The sequence below is a fragment of the Melospiza melodia genome, chromosome 1 (genome assembly GCF_035770615.1).
Source record: "Melospiza melodia melodia isolate bMelMel2 chromosome 1, bMelMel2.pri, whole genome shotgun sequence".
In the NCBI taxonomy this organism is placed as follows: domain Eukaryota; kingdom Metazoa; phylum Chordata; class Aves; order Passeriformes; family Passerellidae; genus Melospiza; species Melospiza melodia.
Window position 1 is genome coordinate 18,110,887 of NC_086194.1, and position 25,182 is coordinate 18,136,068.

A 25,182-nucleotide genomic window follows, 5' to 3' on the forward strand; every position below is an offset into this window, starting at 1 on the left:
GGAAGATTCATAATATAAATGGTGGTAGTTCATCACTACTGGATCTTTTTCCACCACTTAGTATAACTTTTTGTAATTTAGGTGGTTTGTGTTAAGTGCTCCTCTACATGCTGTAGTCCATCAGTAAATGCTAATAATAGTGTCCCCTTTTTCAGCTCTCAGGGAGGGGTAGCTGAGTGCAAAGCTGTTTATAATATGGGTGTGCTTATGGATGTTTACCTCAGGGCAGATAACGTGGTAGCTTGGCTACCAATGTGCAGGGTACAGGAAAAATTTGATATAATTGATGGTATATCGAAAAGCCTGTGGCCAAATCATTTAAATCATCTTAAATAATTTAAAAGATCAGTTGAATATGGTAGGTCCTGCAAATAATACCTTCCAGTTAAATATGAAAGAAAAGTATTTGTGTGTTCATTAAAAAAATTCAACAGATTATAAACTTTAGTGAAATTACAGACAATATTATAAGGAAATTATAGTAAATGTCATTTTTAAGTGCAGTGCCTAAAGGAAGCTTCTCCATCATTTTATGGTTTTGGTGGGCTGTATAAATGTTGTTAAATACTGTTAATATTGTTGAATATACAAGGCTAGATCAATGAGGTGTTGTTGCAATTGTGTGACTTGTCAAAAGACACAGTTCAAGAGAGCATTAGGGGCTTGTGTCATGTTTGCATCTTACTTCTGGTAAGCACAAATTCTTTGCCTCCTGTATATTACTGGTCTATTCTGTACCAGAACAGTAAACTCTTAACTTAAAAGAAGTAAGCAAAAATAGAAGGTAAGTTCTGCTGCTGTTTCTTGAAATTATTTGTCACAGATATAACATTAGTTATATACTTAATTCACTGCTAAACTAGTGACCTGATCACACAATGCTGAGCCTGTCTCACAAATAGATGTCTTGGGTCCATGATGTTTGTTCTGCCACCTCCTCCGAAGTTGGTGCAAATTGAATGGGGTCTTTGTTGGTAGATATAATACAGTATTTGACTACCAGCTTAATTTTGTGTGTGTGTCATATAAATGTTTTCAGGAGAAAAACGGGGAACTATCAATGCCTTTTTATAAAACAAAAAATTCTGAAAACACCAGTGTTTCCAAGCAGCAGTGTTTCTTCAAGGAAAGAAGATCCCCCTGAAAGTGTAAAGAATATGTCTGGGTTCTTGAGTTTTCTGTGCTTGTGGAGCCATTTGCTTGCAGTAGGTTAAGGAAGGCTGGAATTCTCAATTGCAGAAGCATTGGGTATACTTATTGCAGCTGCATATAGGAGAGTTTTGTTGTAGTGTAATATCCTGAGTCATGTATTTTTAAAAAACTCTTTCATGTCTTTATTTTAAATGGTTCTCATATATTTTAATAGTGTTGTATTAATATACTTAGCCTATATTACTGTATTTTCTCATTATAAATGTATGATGTGGAAATATTTCATTTCTTAGATGGAACCAAGAAACCTGGCAATTGTATTTGGTCCAACACTTGTGAGGACATCTGATGATAACATGACACACATGGTTACCCACATGCCAGACCAATATAAAATTGTAGAAACACTCATCCAAAAAGTAAGTGGATGCATTTCATTATTGAAAAAATAAGATCGTGCACAGATCTGACAGCTTTTCTCTCATTGGGCCAGTTTGGGTCTGGTATTTATCCATCAAACTCTCACTTTCAGTAAAATCTATGTTTGATTGTGCCACATTTGGGTTTTGAATTTCTGTGGGGTTTTCACCTTCTTTATTTTAACTTTTAGCATGACTGGTTTTTCACAGAAGATGATGCTGAAGAACCTCTTGTAAGTATTATGGCATAAATACTTGTATTCCAACTGCCTTAGTTTAGAATCTGCTTCTGCTGCCTCTAGAATGCCTGTATATTTTTTACTATGTCACTGTATGGTTTGCTCTTCAGAAGCACCTTTATAGCTTTTCAGTCCTTGTAGTAATGAATTCTATTCTTTTTTTAAAAAGCAAGCCATGCATTTGTTTTAAAAGCATAAAGGAAAATAGGACACGCTTTCCTCGTGTTCTTCAGGTGAATAATGCAGTTTTCTAAATGCTGTTGAATCGTAATGAACTATTTGTGAAACGATGATGAAGAGATCTTTGTTTATTAACTGTAGACAGCAGTTCAGGAGGAAAACACTGTAGAATCTCAGCCAGTGCCAAACATAGATCATTTACTCACCAACATTGGAAGAACGGGAGTATCTCCTGGAGACGTATCAGGTAACTCTTGCCTGGACAGTGTTAATCCATAGGCTAGAATAACCTACTCTGTTAACTCAGTGTAACTCTCTCTTCCTATTTTCTTTTACTAATAAATTGTTTTCCTTTTTTCCAAAAGATCATTTAACATTTCTTAAAGACTTGAATTGTTGATAATCATGCATGATACAATTTGGAAGACTTTTTTTGTCTAACAGGAATTTAATCATGAAAAGATGAGGCTTGCACATAGTATTTTATTTATTCACAGTATCCATGCAATCATCATCGTGAGGTCAAGCAGATACGCTGCTATAAAGTGGTTTGTTGTGATGGCAGAAAGACTGATCTTCAGTGGTGTTCTAATATTGCTCCTTGCCAACGTTAGGAATGCAAAAATTTGAGTTATATTTTCTTGTCAAGTGATGGACACTTTAGTATGTTGCCGTATGTTTATACTAAAGCTGGTTTCCTTCTGTTTATAAATGCCATCCTCTTTTGTGGCTAAGGATAAGCATTAAAGGCTCTTTTTTGGTGACTTTTTCCCTTCCTCCCTTCACTCTACTATTGCACTAACCCAGCATGTTGTATCCCACGAATGTTATCCCTCGTCTGTAGCTTTTATTTCAGTTTTCAAGGGGTTGTTCAGCACTTACTGAAACAGTCACTTTGTCCTGATGTTGTAACAGGCGAAGTGGGAGGAGTCTATCACACGGTGATGTCATTAGTGGATTCTGTGATGTCACTGATGGACAACTGGAACTGTAGGAAGAAGGAGGACTGTTGCCCACACTGTAGCTGCCTTGTCTGCAGAAACCCCCGTTTCTTGTAAATGGAAAAAAACCCAAGTTGATCTGTGCTGTAAATTTTCTTTTAAGAGTCTTTTAAACAGATCAATGCTACTTTTTAAAAGTTTTTCTGCTGTTTCTTGTTATCTCTGAAGCAGACCCTGAGGAGAAATAGCATGGTATGGTCTACCAGTCTTTCTAGTCATAAAGCATTAGCCATGTGTCAAAAAGGGGTGTGGCAGGGGGCTCAGCTCTTTCTTCCCAGGGAGAAAGTCCCAAGTTCATGTTTTTTAGTCATTGTGCTAGCCCCTTCCTACCCCCTTTATAATTGTATAATCTTGGGTTTTGCGAGACAGTGAAACTATGGTGTCCATTTTTCATTTCATAAAAGCGCTTCTTGTGGGAAAGTACAAAACTGGTAGCTGCTGACATCTAGACAATTTAAAAATAAAATTTTACCTGTATGTAGTAAGAGGTGGAGAGAGATGTATAATTGGGGATTTACACAGAAAATACAACTTAATTCCTTTAAAACCTCACAAAAAGAGTATGACTACAAGAACATTGATTTGTAGCTAGGAAGCCAACTGTACAAAGACCCCCAATTTTGCTTTGTGTATCCTGAATCTCAGGAGAGTACACAGTGCCATCCTGAAAAGGTCTCTCAGCTGCGGTTTTGCAGGGGCTGTATACTTAAAGCATCGAATAAACATTAGTATTTCTGTTTTTTATTTTGAAGAACAGGGCTCCTTTGCCATTCCTATCATTGAGCTGGTTCTGCCTACAATTCACAGCATCCTTTCATGGCGGTGGCTTTCTGTGGTGCAGCTTGCATCTTTGTGAGCTCTGACTATTCACTCTGTTCTGGTTTTAATTTGCTTCACATCTTGTTCTGTGCTTGTCTTTTTCATAAGTCCAGCATTGTCTGTAGCAACAATTAAGAAGTTGTACAGAACTGAGCAGAATTTTTTTTTTAATTTCTCCACAGATTCAGCTACTAGTGACTCAGCAAAATCTAAGGTAAATAATTTTTTATATCATATAGTTACAAGCTTCTGAAATCTGTTAGATGCTTCCTTTATTAAATAGCTGATAATGCAGGTGTACTATAGAGCTTATGTAGAATTTCTTGAGTACTGTTTTCTCATAACCTGTTTTTGAAGTGTTACAATCAGTGGAAAAGGACTTGTGTGCAGTTAGCTGCATCTACCAAAGCAGTCAGCTGCACACAGCAACAGCTTTGTTCCAAGCTCTCACAAATGTGAGCACTTAGCTTACCCCCTTTTTGCATCTTATTTAGTAGTGGTAAATGTATATTAAAAAATGTACCAAATGTATATAGCATGCTCCCTGTTGTTGGCATAGTACTAACTCACAGAGAGAATTTATGTTTCTCTGTTTCACTGAGAAAAGTATAGTTTTATACTAGAATTCAGCCTGTTCTTCAGGAGGTAACAGCTCCTCCTCTAGAGGGAAAACAAAGGCTGTGGTTAAAGGTTGCTCTGCAGAATCTCCCTCGGAAGTGTTGCTGTGCTGGGGAGGAACTCCTCACAAAACAGGGGAACAAGGCTGGAACGTGGCTGTTGGTTCAGTCCCCAGTTCAGTGACAAAGCCCTCATGTGACACATGTGGTTTGTCCCTCGTGGGGACAAGCCTTTGTCTCCTGGGCTGTTGTTCAAACACTGGGTGTGTGTAGCATAGGCTGACAGGCAGCACCCAGCTGACCTCAGTGAGGCTGTGGCACAGCTCTGTGCTGGCCTGCATTCCAGCTGTGGCACTGATGCCCCCTGGGAGCTGGGAACAGGACTCAGAGCATCCTTCTGGTTCATTGTGGAGATGCCAACGCAGCTGCTCTGTGAGGATGTTTGGTGGCTCAGCTGTTTCCTCAAAACAGCCCAATTTCCAGAATACCTCATCACACTGCCTGTAGCAGTGAGGCTCTAAGTAGGAAAGGTGATAATGATAGAGTATGGAAAATAGTTTTTAATTCATAAACTGGAATAATGTGTCTTGTACTTTTAGTGTTTCTGTGCCATTTTAAAAGTAAGTTCCTCTAAAATAAGGAAGTTTATTTTTTAATTTTCTACACTTAAACTAGTAATGAGTAACATTGATTTTATTGGCAGTAATTAATTGGTACCACCATTTACAAACTCATTCTGAAAGATGAACTGAAAAATGGAGCAATTAGCCTTTTTGAATAGGTAAGACCTTGAAAGGAGGAGGGATTGTGAGGCATCTGTGAAGCACTTGCAAGCCAGTCTTGAGAAGGTTTTCTTACTGTAATGGGGTCTGCTTATTAATCACTCAAAGACTAAATAGTATACACAAACCAGTCTTGGCTAAGTGGAAGGGACTCAGATAAAAAGTGGAATGCTCAGGAAGGAAATTGACTTATTGGGCAATGTCATTTCAGCTACAGAAGGAGCATGTAAATGTTTCCTGAATGAAGATGCACTTCCTACTGTGAAGCTTAGGATGTGTTTTTAAATTGTTTCAAGCTTTTTGACTTTAATTATGCCCTCTCCCTTTTTTTAACAGGGTTCTTGGGGTTCTGGAAAAGATCAGTATAGCAAGGAACTGCTTGTGTCCTCCATTTTTGCAGCAGCTAGTCGCAAGCGGAAAAAAACTAAAGAGAAACCACAACCAAGTAGCTCAGAGGATGAGTTGGATAATGTGTTTTTCAAGAAGGAGCTTGCAGAACAATCTCGTGGTGACACAGCAAAAGAGAACACAGCTAAAGGGGAATATGAAAGAGAGAAAGAGATAGGGAGAAAACAAAGGATGTTTGTCCTGAAGGAAAAAGAGAACAGCAGTAAAAAAGATGTGAATGTTGTAAAGGATGAAAAGAAGTCATTAAAGAAGGAAAGTATACTGACAGAGGAACCTTCACTGCCTTACAATGAAAAATGTACAAAATCATCAAATATCAACTGTCTGCAAACCGTGCAGAAGAATAGCCCAAAAATGCCTATGTCACAATCTTCTTCCCAGGTTGAGGAGACAGTGTCTGACTCTGGCACTATGCTAAGCACTTCCTCCCAGGCTTCCCAGCACAGATACTCATGCAAAAAAGTAGCCAGCCCTGAAATTAAACACAATGAGTTCTTAGCAGCTGATGTCAGCTCCATCACCTCAGATTACTCAACTACTTCATCTACGATGTATCTGACTGGTTTAGATGCCAGTATGCTGAGCCCTGAGGTGCAGTCAGTGACAGAAAGCAAGGGAGAAGATGCAGATGATGAAAGAAGCGAATTGATCAGCGAAGGGCGTCCCATGGAGACGGACAGTGAAAGCGACTTCCCTGTCTTTGCCACCAGCGCTGCTGCCGAAAGGCTGTCCAAAGGGAAAGGCCCAGAAGCGGTGAAGACCAGTCGGAGGAACTCTGAGGAAAGTGAAGTAAGTTGTACTGAGGGAAGTTCCACGCCAAAGTTAGAGAGCCGCAGACTGTTCAGCTCACACAAACTCATTGAATGCGACACGCTCTCCAGGAGAAAGTCTGCGCGGCACAAAACGGACAGTGAGGGGTCAGGGGACGCCAAGAGTGAGAAGGACTTGCCTACTGTGACCAAAATGTTCGACATCATGAAGAAAGGAAGATCTACAAGCAGTTTAGCTACATCAGCCAAAAGTGAGCCTGACAAACAAGAACCTACGTGGAGACTTAAGATTACAGACAGGTTAAAGCTGCGACTCAAATCATCTGCTGATGATATGTTTGGAGTTGGGAATCAAAAAGCTAACTCTGCAGAAACTGCAAAGAGAAAGAATATCAGGCGAAGGCACACGCTTGGAGGGCAGAGGGATTTTGCTGAAATAAGTGTCCTGAATGCTTGGAAAGCTCAAGAACCAAGTCAAAGCAGAGAGAAAGAATCTGAGCTTTCAGCTGTGACTCGGTTGAAGCCAAAATGTCCAGCCCAGGACCTCTCGATCTCGGACTGGCTTGCACGAGAACGTTTACGCACTAGCACAACTGACCTTAATACGGGTGAAACTGGAAAGCCCAGACTTGAGAACACTAACTTAGCAGAGGTATCAAAGGTAGAGCTGCCCTCATCTGCAGAGATGCAGGCAGATGAAGGCAGCTCTTCCAGCAGCTTGACTTTAATTAATAGAACACCACCTTCGGGACCATTTCAGCCACCAGACCAGGTAAATGGTGAAAATTATCAGAGCATGAACAAAAACAACTTCAGCCCAGCGGTTGATGCCCATCCTCATAAACTGTCTGGGACCCAAGTGGTTAGATCTCGATTTTACCAGTATCTTTGAAATGGGGAGATATGTCCACTGCAGCAATTCATTAACTTGCCCTTACACTTCCCAGTAACTCTGCGTGTGTGTGTGTGTGCGTGTGTGTGTGTACATATATAAATATTTTTTTCCTGTACTGTTGTTGTTCTGCAGCCTTCATTTGGGCTGGTTTCATCGATGTGCTCTGTGGAACGTCTTCACAGTGCATTACCACAGCCAGAAGAACACTAAAGTTAAAGTATATATATATATATATATATATTTTAAGAAAAAGTATATTTGATGGCTGCATACAAATGTTGAACAAAGCATCTGATGCAACATGCTGTGTAGTGTATACATGGTTTTCTGACTGAGAGTTGGCCTGGCATTAGTATGCAGGAAAATTGTTCTTTTGGTTTAGTCACTAACAAGTGCCTCATTATAAATTCATTTGGTTTGTTAGGGTGCCATATTGCTAAATTAGAGAAACTTATTACAAACAAATAAATGCATTTTACTGTTAATGAGTTTCATTACATTTTACAAATGTTAACACAGGTGGCTACAGAGCTTCCATTCCTTAGGCATTCCAGTAAATATTGGAGTTTTATATTTCCAATTTTAATACAGATTTTGAGTTTTATGTGACTTGAATTTCTAATCTTTCTGTAAAATAAGTAACTTAACTGTACATATTACATGTGTATCTTTTCTTCAGATACCAGATTTGATATAAATGTTGTAACATAGGCGTGTAGATAGTGGATACTGGATGGAACTGGTTTCTTTTATTGAGAATATAATTCTGCATGAAGACCTAATGAATCCAAACCTGTATCATGCCTGTGTGCATACCTACTTAAACACTGGAAATAAAATTGTTTTGGTGACTCTTTGTGTGATTTGAATTCTTTCTGATGAATGGTTCTGAAATGTCTCATTTAAGTTGCAGTCAGCAACTGCACTTAGAATCACCAAACCTGCAGTTCCTCCTGGATGAAGGACACCTCTCATTAATCTTTTGTTTGTGGGGCCACACTGTGCAGGTCAGCAGGTGAGAGACATGCAGTTGATTAAATATTTTCATCTTTATACATAATTTGATTCTTAGGTACGTAGCAAGTGGGTTTATGTTTAATGTGCAGGTTTTGTAAACTCAGAATGAACATCAGTATCTGCCAGTCAGAACAATACTGTAGTTTGGTCTTGGACTTCTCATAATTTTAACTAAAAAAAATGTTCTTCTGCCCTAAAAACTCATCTGGGTATGAACTCTATCAGTTATATTTTTTCATTGTATGTTCTTCCACACCAACTTGAAAACAAAGCAGCTGTTCATCACTTTGGGTGTCCTTGTGTCTTACACTGTTTATTGCTTGGCAGGGGATTCAGCCTCTGTCAATGTGTCCAGTTACTGCAGGGAGAAGGGATTGTGGAACTGGGATGTGCTGGCTGATGTGCTTTTAGGCAGACCTCATTTCTTTCCCGAGTGACTGTTACAGTCCTGTGCTTTGATCTGCTGTGGGTTTGTTCCTTCTGAGAAATCACAGAAATTGGCTGTGAAGAAAAGTCCCAGATACAACAGCTGACCTCTGTGAAAGTTCTCACTACATAATTGGGTGCATCTAATAGCAGGTCCCATAGAAATGAGCCATGTTCTTGTGGTTCCCATGCAAACTAAAATGCCATTTTCCCGGAGCAGAGAGGATGTGGATGCATTAGCAGTGTTGGGGTGTGCTGTGTCAGGAGGAACAGGTGTGTTCTGGGAAGGGCAGAGGAGCTGAGGATGGTTTTGGTTTCAGTTGTAGCAGTAAAGTCTACCTGAACATCTTACTGGGCTTTCAGAACACAGTGCTGTGACACCTGCAATGCTGTTCATCAGTGAGTACCCATTGTCTTTTACTGGAGCTGTATTTTGTCCCATCACTAATCTCAGAATCTCATGAGTGTGTGCTGAGCATCCACAGCAAGTCACAGAGGTCTCTCAGTGAAGGAGTGAACTTAGGGAGGTGCACAGGAGAGCCTGGGGGTCTGCACCTTCCTCTGCTTTGACAGCCATTTTGATGGGTTAATTCCCATTTTGTTGTGTTTATAGAGAACTGATAATTTTACTCCTGAACCCAGACACATGGCTGTCAACTTTTGTCTTCGAGAACATAGAACTGTAATTGTATTAAATGAACACAAGATCATCTGAAAAATTAGGAACTGAGAAAACAAACACAAAAATCATGACTTGTATTGGCTGACGGTGCTGCAGGTACAAATTTATTTACACTCATCAGCCTCCATGGTGTTCTCTGCTGCTGCACTGGTAGCATAGAACATGTAGGGGAAACCTGGGGGCAGAGATGCAGGGAGCATCTACCAGGGAGAGGAGGTTACTGAGCTGCCCCTGAAGAAAATACTGTTCTTTGTGCTTCTTGAAGACTGCCAAGATTTGGGTCACCCTTAATTTCAGCCAGTGTGGCAGCTGAGAAAAACGACATTTTTAGGAGTCATTGCTGTACCCTGATCTTAACAGCAGCTACCTCAGACCCTTATCTGTAGTGCTTTTTTTTTACTGTGTTGGGGATTTGTTTTTTCTTTTTCCCCTTCCTGTGGAAGAGAAGGGTGACAGTCTGCTTGATTGACTCAAGAAGGGAAGTGCATGCCTACAATAGACTGTCCTGAGGTGGGTACTGTCAGTATTTCTCTGGAAGCTGGAGTCTGGAAGCTGGGTACTGTCAGTGTTTCTCTGGATGGGGAGCAGGTGAGGAGGGCAGGCATCACTGAGCCCCCCAGCTCAGCCACGTGTGGCCAGGGCAGATTGCTCTGGGCTGGGGCTGGATTTGGAATATTTCCACAGATGAAAGCTCCACAACTTACCTGGGCAAGCTGTGCCAGTGTTTGGTCATGGAGCAAACAGGGATGTTTTTCATGTTTAAATAGACTTTCTAAACATTGCTGTTTGTGTCCATTGTTTTGTTTCTGTATTTCATTAGAAGGGTTCAGACAGGTTTGGGAAGTACTTCTGATCTGAGGACTGTTTGCAGTTGCGAAGCTGCACGTTGTTAGGGACAGGATAAGCTGAGATCTGATGGAGAAATAATAAAATGTGTTGGTAGCAATGGTAGTGTTTGGATTTCTTAAATGGTTCCTAACAGCAATTCCTGCTTCGGTGGTGATCAGTGGTTTAGTCTGAGCTGCCTTTTTGGAGTGTGGTAGCTGGAAGGTGCTGTGTGGCTGCTTTTTAAGATTTTTAAAGGGCTTATTAGGATTCCCATTAGTATCACTCACAGCACTGTTGATGTGGAATTAAGACATGGCCACAGTCCAGACAGTTTCATACCTTCTTTAGTGCTGCTGCAGAGCTGGAGGAAAATTCTTTGCTGAGCTGCACATTAAGGGCCTCGGGTGCCTGTGCAGCCTCTGAGAGCCTCTCCACTTTGGTCAGGCAAGACAAAAGAGTTTGAAATGTGGCCTCATTTACTACAAAAACTCTGGTTTTGTTCCCAAAGCCAGGTCATAACACCATTCACATTTAGATAGTAATTAAGTGGGCTAGCCTTTGGAAAGGGATGTGGTTGTTGCCTGGAGGGGGAATGTGTTAAAGCTGGGCTGCAATACACCCTGATGTGGTGCAGGTACCCGTGGCTCCCAGTCAGGAGACTTTAAAAAAACCATCTGCTATTGAATCCATGAGTTTGTAAGCCTGCAGGAAGGGCTGCCTTTCAGTGGGGATCAGATGGATTTTGGCCCTGCACACTTCATCTGTCCTGCACATCGCTCCCTTTTCCTGCTGTATGCACCTCCTTTGGCTCTGCCTTCCCACCTGTGTCCTGCCCAGAGCAGGGGCTCTGTGCTGTGACAGCTTGTGTGGTTTTGCTGCAGTCCCTCCCTGTAGGAGGAACTGGCTGACACAGAGATGATGCTCACTCTGCTATGAAGCCCTTGGCTGGCTCTGACTGAGCTCCTTCAGTGAGCAGCTGCCTCACTGCTGGATTTCAGAGCAGTTTGCAGTGGTACCTGTCCCATGGCCTGACCCAAACTTCAGTGGCAGCCACCTCCAGCAAAACTGCTCTTCATAACCAGTCTGCAGTGGGAAAGCTGTGTTCTTCACTAGTGTCCAGTTCTGATTTCTTCTGTGTCCAAGGAATTTATTTACAAGCTTGATGGTTTTGCTAAGCAGCAGCCTTGTACAGCTCTTCCCTGCCTGTGTTTGATAACGCCATTGCTGGACAAGCAGGATGGAGAAGGAATAAGCATTGCCTGACTTGTGACACCAGCAGTGCTGCCTGTGCAGTGGGTTATGAGCTGGCTGAGCCTGTTGTTGTTTCCTGGGGGTGCTGCACCCCAGTACTGAGCAGGTGCACCAGAATTGCAGATCACAGTGTGGCTGAGGTCTCGAGTGGGTGTAGAGTTCCCTGCCTGATGGCAACTTCACATCACCAGCACAAGCAGTGAGCACAGCACAGCCTTGCTGCCCGTGCACACCAGTGACTGTGCAGGGTCATTGGTTAATTACACAACCATTGTCCATATCTGAATTCAGCCAGATACAGACAATGTGCTGCTATAGCCCCTCACCTGCAGAGGCTCTGAGAAGCAGCTGTGGGAGCAGTGCCAGAGCCACAGGGACCCTGCCATGGCTCCTGGGGACACCTCCCGTGTCACTAGAGGCAAGCAGTTGTTTGTTAGTAAGTCACTGTTGTTCAGAAGTGTCCAGTCCTTCATTCAGCCTGAGGTGACACTTTGGCTGTGTGAGGGGGGAGCAGGGTAGCCAGAGCTGTGCTCTGTGTGTGTGCTGTGGCACGGGGAGCTGGTAACAAGCTGCAGCACTGGGACAGGCAGGCTCCCTTTGGAGCCAGGGAATGCCATCCTCCATCTGTGAGCAAGCAGAGAGCAGAGCAGGCCCTGGAGCCACCAGCCCCACTGCTGTGCCCTGGCTGGAAGGGAACTGGCTCCACTGCAGAGGGGCCGTGTGGGTGCTCTGACCCCGCCTCAGGCGTTGCTTTGCTGAGCTGGGCTCAGCTCTGTGCTGGGCAGTGCCTTTGGTGCCGGGCCAGAGCAGGGGATGGCAGCACCTGCCCCTGCTGGAGCAGACTGTGCTCTGCTCCTGGGGAAGGCTCAGGGTTATTCTCACCCTCCGAGAGCGCCGCCTTGGAATGATGCTTCTGGGAAACCTCCCCTTTCACAACAGGAAATAAAACCAGGAATACCTCAAGGTGGAAGGGCTGATACCTCATTCAATCACTCAAAGGTTTTCCTTTGCTTGCTGGTTTTCTAACTTGGAGTTTCAGCAATAAACTTTTATTGACAGCAATTTGAAAGACCCCATTTTGAAATGAATAACCGTGTATGGCTTTAATCTAGGGAAAATCAAATCAGGTTTTCTCCTGATGGCTTAACACCCTCAGGCAAACAGCTGAACAGCCAATTGAGCCCATCCGAAAAGTTACTAGTGACAAAATACAAATATATAAGCATGCAGCCCTTTATTTTTGTAAAGATCTTTGCTTATCATAGTTCCGTATATTACATTTTGGTGTTATACAAATAAATTTATTTACAAAACCATTAGCTATGCAAGTTTCTTTCTCTTCTCCTATTTAACTGATATCCATCTTTTTCAACCCTATCCCATATATATTTTTAAGCATGCATAAAAATTAACTTTGGTGTGGTAAAACTACTCTATGTGCCCAGCCACATACAGTATTTATTTATTTATTTATAGATATTTATAGATATGTACAAAAGTTTGCCAGTATACAGAACAGTACTGAAGTGTACATTTTAAAATCCACAATGCAATACATTAATGGGCTACCAGGTCTCAGTAAAATAAAAATGAAGGAAAAAGGGTGGATTGAGCTAAGAAAAAAAGTAATCAGCAACTATCTATATGTGTAAAACAATTTATTTTTTTCCTTGTCTGTCAAATTCTTAAATATAATCTGATTGGCAGTGCAATAAGTTGAGTTGCCTCATACACACATTAGACCAGTCTTGTTCTGTTTCTTGTGCAGAGGTTTACTGTCCAGCATACTACTTTCAAATGTACATTACAATAGTATCAAAATGTTTTGGCAAAAAGATCTCGAAAGGAACCATGACATTTGTTGACAAAAATAGAAATCTGTAACAAAGCTAAATAACACCAAAATAAAAGAAAAATATTTTAGTTTCAGTTTTACAGTTGAATATAATCACACTTTAGTATATCTCTGTTCACTTCTAGACCTCATAATGAAAAATAGCTTTATACAAAACAACTTAGTAAATTTTTAACCATACAATTCCCCATGCTCAGTACACCACTGTGCACACGCAGTCAAGTTCACTCACACACCTTCACACTTTTTTTAAGAGGTGCTGCTTCCTATAGAAAGAAAATGCTCTTTTATCATTACAACAGCAACTGTTTTCCAAAAAGCTTCACTCTAGTCTAGTGTAGTAATTCAGTATTTAGCACGTGATTAGTATTAAGCCTCCAGCAATACAACAAAATGGTTACATTCCCTGGTTAAAATATTGGCTGCGGATTCTGTGAGCAAAAAGCCTCGGTGACCTGGCAGCTGTGCTGTGCTTAGCCTCTAGGATGGCTCCTTGACCGTGGATGGGGCGGACTTGCTGGCATTCCCGTTCTGTGCCTTGTAGCTGTTGAAACTAGGGGTGTGGATTGTCCTGATGCTCTTCATACCTTGGCTCAGGGAAGGGGGGGAGACAGAGGAGGGCGGGGAGGTAGAGGAGGAAGGAGGGGGTGGTCGGCCGTTCTGAGTCTGCAGCGAGAACGAGAGGTGGTGACCTTTCCCTGGGTAAGTGGGGCTCTGAAACTTGGAGGAGCCGTTAGAGACAGAGGGGATGAGGGAGGTAGAGTAAGTTATGCGACCTGTCTGAGGAGCCAGAAGGGAGGAGGAAGGAATGGAGCTTTTAGTAGGGGGATTAAGAGGGTTAGAGCTGTCACCGCTAGAAGCAGGTGCTGAGCTGCTTTTCCCAGAAGTGGGAGAAAAGGCTGGGATCTTAGAAGCAGGTAGGGTAGGAGAAGTAGCCTTATAGTCCCCACCAGCTTTCTTAGCACTTCCATTAGCCTGCAAATAAAGATGTCAGGAGACAGTTTGTCAGAAAGCCAGTAACACGATAAACCAACAGGACCTGGGAAAACAGCCCTGCAGAGAATCAGAACTAACAGTTCGAGGCCTGAGCTAAGTCCTGCAGCCATGGACTGGACCTGGTAGAAAACCCAAAGTGCCCAAGGGAGAGTGCATAGAGGAAGAGGCAGGAGAGCTTTGTGAGAAGGCGCGACCTACGTGTTACAGAGCAGGCACTACGTCGGCCATGCCGCGCGGGTTAATGCGCCCACCGCCACCTACACCAACGGGTTAGTGTCCAGGGCTTCCTGCAAAGACATTCCCAGTTCTCCTACAGAACCACCACATGAACCAAATGGAAAGTAAACAGGTAGTTGACATCTTAAAATTACAGCTGAACACTACAGTTTAAAAAAAAATAAAAATAATAAATTAAGGAAAAAATAAAAAGCCAAACCCAATAAACAGACAACCCAAACCCCAACCAAACAAAAAAAAAGCAGCAGGTGTTTTATTGCAGACATGCATGCACAAGCATGGTGAAAAGATCAGTACTGTCATGCCCCCAGGATCCAGGATGTCCAGTTTGACCTCAGGCATCCGATATTTGGTATAATCACAGTCAGTTACTGGAGTTTTTAAATAAACAAACAACATGAAATGTCCATCCAAACACCGGGTTTAGGGTAAAACTACCTGTCTGTATTGGCGTGGATCCTGCAGCTTGTGCTGTTTGCCTGATTTCTCCATGCTTGCTTGTCTAGTTTTTGAAGCCATGGGGACTGGCATCCGGCTGGTCTGGGAGGCAGCGCTGGAGCCCTGTGGAAAGGAGTGGAGGGGCAGGGAGGGGAGACAAGAAGGTGTGGTCAGTGCCAGGGTGCCTGAATGGAGGCCTGCACACCATGCGCTGAAAAAGCCACAGTACTACATGCAGGGAAAGTTCAGGAGCTTCACACCGCGGGTGTTAATTTCCAGAATCACATGGAGAAAACTGCTCAGCTACTGATCAGCCTGGATTTCATGTCAGTGACACTTGTCATTTCACACAGCGGATTATTCGACCCAGCTCCCCTGCATTTGCCCATCACCAATCAGCAGCAAAGATTTTAAAAAACCCCAAAAACCAATGGTCTATTAGCTGTTAGACACCTCGTGGGGAGCCCAAACAAGCCACCTGAAAGGAAGCAAACAAATCACAAGACCGTCTTGTTTAATGGTGATTATTGCAGATTTTAGAAAGCAGCTGGAGGTTTGATTTCTTGGACTAAGGTACCTTACGTGAAGTGGCTGGGAGTGATGCAGGGGGCTCTGCACCAGCAAGGCTCTCATCCAGCACTACATGCTCTCGGGATGGGGTCTCTGGTACTATCTGGGCAGAGAAGGGGACAGTGCTTCCCTCAGAGGTGTATGTGTTTTCAGGGACAGGTTTTGGACTCATTTCACTGATGGTATTTTCCAGCTGCTTTATAGTCTGCTCAAGGCTGTCTAGCGTTCTGTATGTACTCTGTCGAATTTCATCAGTCCTGGACAGGGACACGGCAGCTCCAGAGGGGCCCTCTTGCTTCCCAGAAGGACTTTTATCACTCTCCTCAGACTGAGACCTAGAAATTTCAAATCTCTTTGCTTCTTTGTGCTGCTTCAGTGTCCCATCTTCCTCCTCTTCTTCGTAGACCACAACCTGCAATGTCTTCTTCCCAGTCTTGGTTCCTGTCCGTATTGCCTGCGTCAGAGCTGCCAGCTGCTTTTTAGGGAATTTAAATTTAAATTTTTTCTTCGAATCCTGCCTGCTTCCCAACTGATCAGCAGAGTCTGAGTTTGCTTCTGTGTTTAGCCCATAGATCTGACGGTATTTGTTAAAATTTGTCTTTGTGTTTTCCTCCTCTGCTGGAGGTCTGGTTTCTGCAGAGTCAGGCTGAAGGTTAAATAGGTATGGTCCCTGGAGACCATGAGCTGCAGAATGCTCTGTGGTTGCTTTTCTGTCATTAGCTACTGGTGACTCTTCCTTCTGCCTCTCAGAGACTTCATGTGCTTCATTTTCTTCCTCCTCCTCCTCTTCTTCTATCTTTTCATCTGTCATCATTTTTTCCAATTCCTCATCACATTCCTCAAAAATTGTAGAAAGCCGTTTGTAGGCTGACCTAATATCCATGGGTTCATCGAAAATGATGATGACAGGCTTTTTGTCCAGACACACCACAGGCTCTTCACTGTCTGTGTTCTCAGGGATGCCCTTCTCTGATGCCACATCCTTCCTGGCATCGATGTTGACTGTTTGCACATCTCCTCCTTTCCGGCTCACTATGTCGTGAACCTCCCCGCTGGAGAGCACCTGGACAGCTGTTTTAGTAATCATGAAGGCAATGTTTTCTGTGGGTGGGGTGTCTTCACTTGGAGAGCTGGCTGGAGAGTCTGTCTCTTCAGCGCTGCTCACACTGTTTGCTCTGGACACTCTGGGTCTCAGCACGACCTGACTGTAGCTGCCTGCAGAAACTTCTTGCTCCTGCAAGGAAGGCTGAGGCCCCGCAGCCTCCTGCATGTGCCTCAGGAGAGGGGCAGCGCTGCTGATGGGCACGGGCTTGCCTGTGCTCTGCAAGGCTTCACCCTGGGGAGCGTCTCTCGACAGTCTGTAGTTTGGCTTCTGTTTCCCAGTCTCAGCGGCTGGAAAATGTGATCCTAAGATATCTTGAGCCCCTCTTTGTTTGTCCTCCTCTGGCAAACTGACACCAGACAGGTTTGTGCTCATATTCTGAAGGTGTTTGTTAGAATAGTCTGTACTGTCTACAAACAAACCCTTGCTAAGTGTAGGACTGTCATTCATTGAAAAGCCACTTTTACTGTCAGCTGTACTGGATGAATCAGAACCCAATTCTTCTTCAGTTCTCCCTTCCCTCTTCTCTTTAGGATGGTCACTATCTGTGGGAGATCCTGTTGTAGCCCCATACACCTAAGGGGGAAAGTTGGATTACTCAGTTATTCAGGGCTTTTATCTTTACAGGACTTTTATTTTCCCCCAGATTAATCTCGGGGAAGCGCAGACCTCATGAACTCACCACTCCATTTACTGCTGCAGAGACATGGCTCAAGCTGTCATCTGATTCCTGTCTTTCTTCAGGGCAAAATTCCAAATTCTGGCAGAACAGTGCACGATGTTACTGCTTTGTGCTATGCATTAGGTCAGGATGGGATGTTACCTTGTTTTAACAAGGCCTCCAGAAGATGCATAAGCACATTAATTACCTTATTTCCAACACAGTGCTCCATGACCTGTTCACCTTCCTGCTAAACCCCCCAGCCCCACCATGTTTTTATAAGATTGAAGCACAAAGTCTCACAGTATCTGATGACATTCTGCTGCTGGGACACATCAAAAGGAGGCTGATATGAAAGGGCTGACAGCGAGTCTGGCTTGCCTTGAAAGGATGTTTTATACCAGTAAAAGCTGATTTTCAAGTTACATTTTGCTCCTCCTAATGTTGGTCACACCTGAGCAGTGCTGCTCCATCACAATTAGAATCATTACATTCATTAGTCTGAGCACTTCTAAATCCTTGCTGCATTAGAAGTGTTCCATCAGAATAACCAGTGACACCCTGTGGTGCCTGTGGAAGTACAGAATGAAACACTGAGCTACATTCACTAACAGCAGAAATACCAAACACCAAACAGAGGTCATCCACTGGCTCAAAAGAAGTATATTTATTCCCAGCAATGAAACTTCAGGGGGACTTTTTTCTTTATTTGCAAGTGAGGACCCCTGGAAATGCTGTTTCCTAACACCAGGCTTTTCTCTGGGGTTTAGTTTAAGTGCAAGTGACAACTCAGGACAAACACAAAGCATCAGGATGAAGAATTGACCTGAGGAGACACCAGGACAGTGAATAAGAGAGAAATCTACAGTCAAAAGACAGCTCACCAAGAAGGAAAGTAATTTGGCCTCAAGTGCCTGAAGGCAGTGAACCAAAACCAACAATGCTGACATTGCTTGCTTGAGTCTAGGAGCTGACTCCTAACCCAGCAGAAGGACAGATTATACTCATGTGAGCATCAAGACATGCAGAACAGTCAGGAGCACTGCTCTCCCAAATGAGATGGATGAGTGACAGTGCAGAAATGCCCAGGCTGGCTGTGCATGCACACCCCATGCATACAGAGCTTCACCAGGTCTGGTTTCTACACCTTGTGTGACATTTTCTTATGAACTGTTGGAGGATTTTACAGAAAAGCTTTACTCACAATCAAAACACAGAAGCAAGAAAGTCACTCATACACCAGAGTCACTTCCACAAAGGCTTGTTCACCAGTACAAGGACGAACAGCTGCTTCCTCATGTTTCTAGGTGAGGAAGAGCTCTCACACAAACCAGCACAGCAGCAAGGACTCAGTGGGAGGCTGGCAGTCTGCACATTGTGCTGAGAGGCACTTTGGGATCCAAACTCCAGGGCTTGTGATCCCCTCAGGCCCTGACCTGCTCAGTGCTCAGCACCTCCCCGTCCCAAACACGTCAGACCCCCCAGAATTAGGCCAAGCTACTTAAAGGCACTTGCTGCCTCTGGATATGCTGACTGTGTATCTTTTTTTAGCATGTTCCACTTCTAGTTCCAAGCACCAGTGAAACACCTCAGAGTGTCCTTGTACAAGGTGTCTTATTTTAGGAACTTCCGCTTTTCTACTAAAAAATAAAACCACAACAAAACTCATTTCCTCAATGATTTTATCGTGACCATAATGTTCCATATTTAAAGCCAATAAACACTCTGTCACATCAGATTACAAAACCAGATCTCATTAACCTTAATTTCCTGGACTCTGTGTTATTCAAATAAATATCAGTTTATGGCAAATACTTGGCAGCACCTTTCAAAGAAATGTTTGTGCTACAGGATATGCAGTGTCCTGAGTGATGACCCAGGATTTCATGTAACAATATGATCTTCTCATCCTGACAACAGCAGTAATGAGGATGCATTCACACTTTTTTTTCCTCTGTAACACTGTCATAGACACAGAACAGTTTGTTCTTTTTCCTTCATACCAAGGGACCTGGACCCTCACCCAGGCAGCTGTTTGCAGCTTTAGACCAGAACTGCTGTTTGGGCAGCTCCAACACGAGTCCTTGAGTGCAATGTCCTGACCTGGCAGCATTTGCACATACACACAAAATGCACAAGAAGGTTGAAATGCTGCGCTGAAGAGCTGTGTTTCCTTCCCTACCATACCCACCTTCATGGCATTTGGCTGACAGGTTGTCCTGCCTGCACAACCCCCTAACCCAGCAGTGATGCAACTCATTATTATTATACATAAAAAAGAGGTCTGCAAGGGCAGAAGTACTTTTGTCCTTTTCTTGTCCTGCACATTAGCTGATGCTAAGTCAAATCAACTCAATTGGCAACTCCAGTCCAGGCACAGCTGTGAGATTTAACCTTGACCTGTCTACAGCCCCACACACACAGCACCTCTTCTCAGTCCCATGACTGAATTTTGGGCATTGCCCTTCAGCATAAGGGCAAATTCCTCCCATCCACTTTGACTCTGTCATCCAATAAACTGAATGGGATTTCTGAATATCTAACAACTACTTATGGAACCAACAAATGAAACAAAATAAAGCACACATTCTCAATAGGCTCTAGAGACTGAGAGGAACCATTAACTCCCCTCAAGCTTAGGAGAGATGCTTCACCATCCATCACCAGAATAGCTGGGGAAGGATGTTCGAAATAGTGTGAGCATCTCTGACAGAAACTGACAGATCCTCTTTTGATGTCACAGAATTATAAAGCTTCATGCAACCATTGTACTCTTGCTGATGAGACACAAAATATAGTTTAACACAGAGCTCTGTATGAGCATTTCTGAGCCATACAGAGATAGAAGGAAGGAAACTGCTGGGCAGTGGTGGGTGGGGGTTAAAGAGAACAGGACACAGGATGTAAGATTAGTTTTGAAGGAAAGAAGGTTATGCCAAGACCGGGTGGCATGTCTACAATTGCCACTTGTTACCTTCTTTTCCTTGTGATGCATTAAAGTCCCAGGCCTTATGTCTTTAACATGTGTATCATTTCTGGACTGCTCAGCATGATTGTTTGAGTTTACATCCATAAAAGAGCACTTCTGGAAAGCCTAGGAAATAAATACTACAGGTTATCAGGAGACCAAGAACTTTAACAGAGAAATATCTGGAGATGACCAACTACAAAGAGAGCACTTGTTTTTAACAGTCACAGCTCAAAAATGTTTTGTATAAGCCCATGAGATAATAATAGAGATTTCAGACTATCAGACTCAGAGAACCAGGGCATCCCTTCCAGCCTCTCAAGACTTTAACATCATGCTGACCTCAGTGCTCCCTGTAAGGAGGACAAGCTTGATTTCTGAATTTGCAGACAATGGAGACCCACAGAGGTGCTACAGACTATCCAAACTCAAGTAGGAAACCCATGACAAACTTGGGGCTTGTGGCAGCACCTATTTCCTCATGGCTGATAATGTAAGAGTTACATAACTCCACTTCTCCCACACAAACTGTAATTAAAACTTTAAACATGGAGATGTGCCTTTGTCACAGTCTTTGATAATGAGCCATAAATTGACTGTCCCAGCCTGTGGGTTTGTGGGCACTGGCCTCTCATCCCACATCCTCCAGGTCATGGCCCAGACTTTTCAGCCTTTATTCTGCTCTCCTCCTTTCACTTCCTTTGAGTTTCTCTACTCAGCTGGCTCCCAGATCTGGAAGAGCAAAACTACCACTGCCACTATCACTGTGCAGTGCAGGCAGGGCACAGCAAAGAGCAGGGAGTGCTCACAGGAGTCAGGCACACCGTGACATGCAGGAAGATTCCATTGTTGTACCACACAGTAGGGAAATTTGATTCCTGGCAACTCATGCAACTAATAGCCCTGATCCCAGACTAGAATCAGGCCTGTTCTTTAAATACTGTATTCTTCATAAGTATTGCATGTTTATGCAAAATTAGAAAAGGATAACAGAAAAAATCCAGGGCAAAAAATCAGGATGTAGACTTCCTTCTGGATTTTTCATTACATCCTGTTTGTATGTGTTAATAGACCAGAGTACCTAAAATGACATGAAACTACTAGAAAAAATAGTCTTGCTCCCCACAATAGGGGATATGGACTTTTCCCCAACTTACCCATTTGTGAGACCAATGATGTGGGTTTGAGTAAAGCATCCTCAAAGTCCTTCAGAATTTAGTGTCAAAAAAGCTATTTCCCTTTGGCATTTTTATTAGCACCTTTGCTCTGAAATATCTGTAATAGTCTCCAAATAGCTTGTGCCACAGCCACTGATTATTATGATGCCTTTTCCGGCTACATTAAAAATCTTCACGTTGCACTCAAGTTTCTTCTGAACCCTCATATTCTTAACAGGCTTTTCAGATGGGAGGCACATGGATACTTAGTCATGGATGCAGCAGCACAGTGTGGATCTCACTGATCTTGCACACAGACATAAAAACACACCACGTTTTCACATCTACTCCTGAAGCAGACACAATTTTGTGGCAACATCACTGACCTGGGAGCTCCTGTCAACTTGTTACTGCAACTCCTCTGTTTTTTCCAAGGCATGCAGTTGTGGCCTGTCCAATATGTTGTTGCTCTTCATGTGACTTTTTATTCAGCAAAGCATTATGACCATTAAATGATTGCTATCATGTCTCTGCTGTCATACTTCACTGATCTGAACTAAGATGATTTTACACAGCAAGGATTTTAAATGTATTTCCAGGATTTTGATGAAAATACAGAGAGATACTGGGCCTGTTGCTGCTCCCTATGAGGCCCGTCTATAAACACCTGCATCAAGGTCAGCGATTTCAAAAGCAGACAGGTCTCAATTATGCTGCAATAGGGTTTTTTTGGTACACTCTGAGGTGCCAGATTTTTATAAGAATCTTGTATAATGTTTGATCAAATGTCTTACCAAAATGTTTACAGGTATACAACTCAGTTGAAGCAGTCAAACCTGTTACTTGATCAAAGAGTGTTGTTGCCTTTGTTCCATTACATTGTGCTCACTGGAATAGCTGTTTATGTCTGTCCTTTAGTTCTTCAATGATTGAATTCCATATCTCATTTTCCATCATTCTGCCTATGACTGACATCAAACTAATGAGCCTATAGCTCTCAGATCAGGCAATTTGCCCCTTCTAAAACATGGTATTCTGTTAGCTTCTAAAATATAGCTGGTATTTGGTATTGGATTGAAATGAGTATTGCTAGCTCCCAAAGCTAGCATTTAAACACCCATTCCCTGCTGAATGCCATTCCCATGCCTATTTCTCCTCCTCAGCTTCCCTCAGCCCCCTTTCCGTACCTTAACCTCCACTTCACTGCCCCCACTTGCAAGGCAGAGGTTGCTCCTGGAGACAGAGATGCTGTGACAGCCCCTGTGTCCCCAGCCCCGCTGCCTCGCTGGTCACCAGCACACGGGGGGACAAGGGTGACCTGCTGCTCTCACTCCTGCAAACCAGCACTGGTGGGAGGGAGCTGAGGGAAGGAACAGGGTGCACCCCTCAGACTAACAGCTACAGCCCAGTGCCCACATCTCCTGTGCTCTGAATGCCCCTGGGCAGCACCAACCCTCCTGCTGGCAGGTGGACAGCAGGGATCATCTCATGTTGTGACAGTGCTCTAAACTACCAGAAGTTATAGCCAGGTAGGCTGGTCCACATCTCCCTTCCTCAGGTGGGCATGGCAGAGGGCAGAGGGTGCCCCTGGGAAGCTGATGGTAGCAGGAATAGTTGGCATTTACTGCAGCATTTTCATCACTGAAGTGAACTGTCCTACGCAATGCCAGATGAAGGACCAGCAGGAGAGCACCCTTCCATGCCACTGGCACAGTGATGTACCACCTACCTCCCAGGGAATGGGCAATGTCTCAGTGTTCAAACACTGGGAAACTCTGGAGCATAGCACAGCCCACCAGGAGCAGACTCAGTTATTCTCTGTTCCCACCAAGGACAGCACACATGACTGCTCTCAGCACCTGACCAGTCTGGTACTAGTGAACAACACTAGGCCAGGGACAGCCACAGAAATGCACACCAATGTTTTACTTGTCCCATTTGCATGTGCAGGCTTCTCCAGTGGCAGCTACTGCATTCTTGACCACTGTCTCAGCTCCAGACCTCTTGGACAAAATTAGGTAGTACTTCCAAAAAGTGACCACTCAGTGCAACAAAGTAGTACCAGGTGAGGCTAGCAGACCTACTTTCCTTCATGTTCTGAGCTGGAAATTGCACTGAGGCCCTAGAAGTGATATTGGGCACAGGTGTCCTCATGTGCAACCCAAAAGGAATGCATACCTGTAATTCTGCCATTATTTTATCCCCTTCCTCTTCCTCTTCATCTTTTGCAGCTGGTGCTACAGCATGCCCTGTGCTCCGAGACAGTGCCTGGTCCTCTTTAGGGGCTTTGGATTGTGCTGTTTGCCCAGCATCCTCACTGCACTCCTACAAGGGGATGACAGACACACAGACAGATAACACAGCTGAGCCCTCCTGATGCAAAGTAAACACCAAAATTCAGCACTACTGCAACTCCTCTCTTGCAAGGCCCCTCCTCCTGCTACTTCATCAGTTCAAAAGCCACCAATATTGCTGATGTGATTATATGTTCACAGATTAAAAAGCTTCCTAAATTGGACTTCCCACCACTTCCTTCCCCAGAACAGATGGGGAAAACAAGCCCAAAGAAACTAATTTGCAACATTTCTGTAAAAACACTCTCAAATCTGACCCAATCTTCCCCATCTGTTTAAGGCATGCTTTGTTTTTTTTATTTTTAATCTTCTTACCACTCTAAATGAAAGCAGCCTGTGACTTGCCTGCTGCACTGCTAGGAGATAAGAGCAGAAAGACTCCTGTAAACAGAACTGATCAAATCTTACTTGCTCATTTGGCCTAACAGAAGTGCATCCTGGTGAGCAGTTTCAGTAGCTCTCCAGGACACAGCTCTGCCTCAACTTATTTTGTGGTTTATAGGCCCAAGCCTGTGTCTTGTCTCTTTCCCCACCTCTCCTCAGGAGTCTGGCTGCCTAGAGTGTGAATCAGCAAACCTTGAGGGCAGCAGCCTCTTTCCTGGCTGTGTAGATGACATCTCCTGATCTGGCTGTGGTCAGTCCTGAGCCTGGCAGGTAACTGCGCCGTGGAGGTGGAGGAGGTGGAGACTTGCTCAGCTTCTCATTATCCTGCTCTCCATCAGCAGCTTCTTCTGCAGGTAAACAGAGCAGCACAAAGTAAGCATAGGGCAAGGAGAGGAAAACAGTATTTGCATACCTGTCTCAACTGGAAAGGAAAAAAATGTCTGAAAAAAGGTTCTGTTGCTGAATGCATGAACAGAATCACACTTGGTATTCAATGTAACTTGGAATGAAAGTAAACAGTGCTGTCCTTGCACAGAGAAACCCGATCACTTCCCCCAGAATTTTTCAGCAAAACTCCTCTCCTTTAGGCCACTGTATGTGGGTGTAGCCATTGCTGTACAAGTGGGAGAGCAGAGCACAGTGTGCAGGATCAGGTAAGGCACAGGCTCTGGGTGCCTCTTACAGACAGGGCCCCCCAGCCTCCTTTGAGAGCAAGGCCACTGACATGGAGACAATGAGACCTGGAGGCTTCTCGTTGCTCTCAGCAATTCTAAAGCAACCAGCACACCTTTCTGCTCTGCCTGGGAGGTGCTGCAGGCAAGGTGCAAGGAGCTGAAGAGTTCTGTCCATCTCATAGTTGGACACAGTCTAGCTAAGTTCACACAAATGCTGAGCGAAAATGCAAGCAGTACTCTGGAGACGCCACCCTCGCATTTCAGTGAGTCCTCTCATCTCTGAGCAGGGCAGGGGATCAC

The 25,182-nt window shown here is 43.7% G+C and overlaps 2 protein-coding genes across 23 annotated transcripts in view; one reads left to right on the forward strand and one right to left on the reverse strand.

Moving 5' to 3' along the window:
* ARHGAP21 (Rho GTPase activating protein 21) overlaps positions 1 to 8,133 on the forward strand; it is a 112,060-nt gene extending 103,927 nt beyond the window's left edge. For all 5 annotated transcript variants that reach the window (XM_063149816.1, XM_063149832.1, XM_063149831.1 and 2 more), the window contains 5 exons: positions 1,446 to 1,571; positions 1,763 to 1,804; positions 2,132 to 2,237; positions 3,993 to 4,024; positions 5,546 to 8,133. In XM_063149816.1, coding sequence (XP_063005886.1) covers positions 1,446 to 1,571; positions 1,763 to 1,804; positions 2,132 to 2,237; positions 3,993 to 4,024; positions 5,546 to 7,279 — 2,040 coding nt within the window. In that variant the 3' untranslated portion in view covers positions 7,280 to 8,133. The remainder of the gene's footprint in view (positions 1 to 1,445; positions 1,572 to 1,762; positions 1,805 to 2,131; positions 2,238 to 3,992; positions 4,025 to 5,545) is intronic.
* A 4,572-nt stretch (positions 8,134 to 12,705) lies between these two features.
* The window catches only part of KIAA1217 (KIAA1217 ortholog), a 335,499-nt gene continuing 323,022 nt past the window's right edge, over positions 12,706 to 25,182 (reverse strand). For 12 of the 18 annotated variants that reach the window (XM_063149891.1, XM_063149934.1, XM_063149854.1 and 9 more), the window contains 7 exons: positions 24,401 to 24,555; positions 23,649 to 23,795; positions 20,320 to 20,439; positions 17,367 to 17,444; positions 15,590 to 17,260; positions 15,013 to 15,135; positions 12,706 to 14,316 (listed from right to left, as the gene is read on the reverse strand). In XM_063149891.1, coding sequence (XP_063005961.1) covers positions 13,822 to 14,316; positions 15,013 to 15,135; positions 15,590 to 17,260; positions 17,367 to 17,444; positions 20,320 to 20,439; positions 23,649 to 23,795; positions 24,401 to 24,555 — 2,789 coding nt within the window. In that variant the 3' untranslated portion in view covers positions 12,706 to 13,821. The remainder of the gene's footprint in view (positions 14,317 to 15,012; positions 15,136 to 15,589; positions 17,261 to 17,366; positions 17,445 to 20,319; positions 20,440 to 23,648; positions 23,796 to 24,400; positions 24,556 to 25,182) is intronic. The other 6 variants (XM_063149863.1, XM_063149918.1, XM_063149992.1 and 3 more) reach the window with 4 other exon arrangements.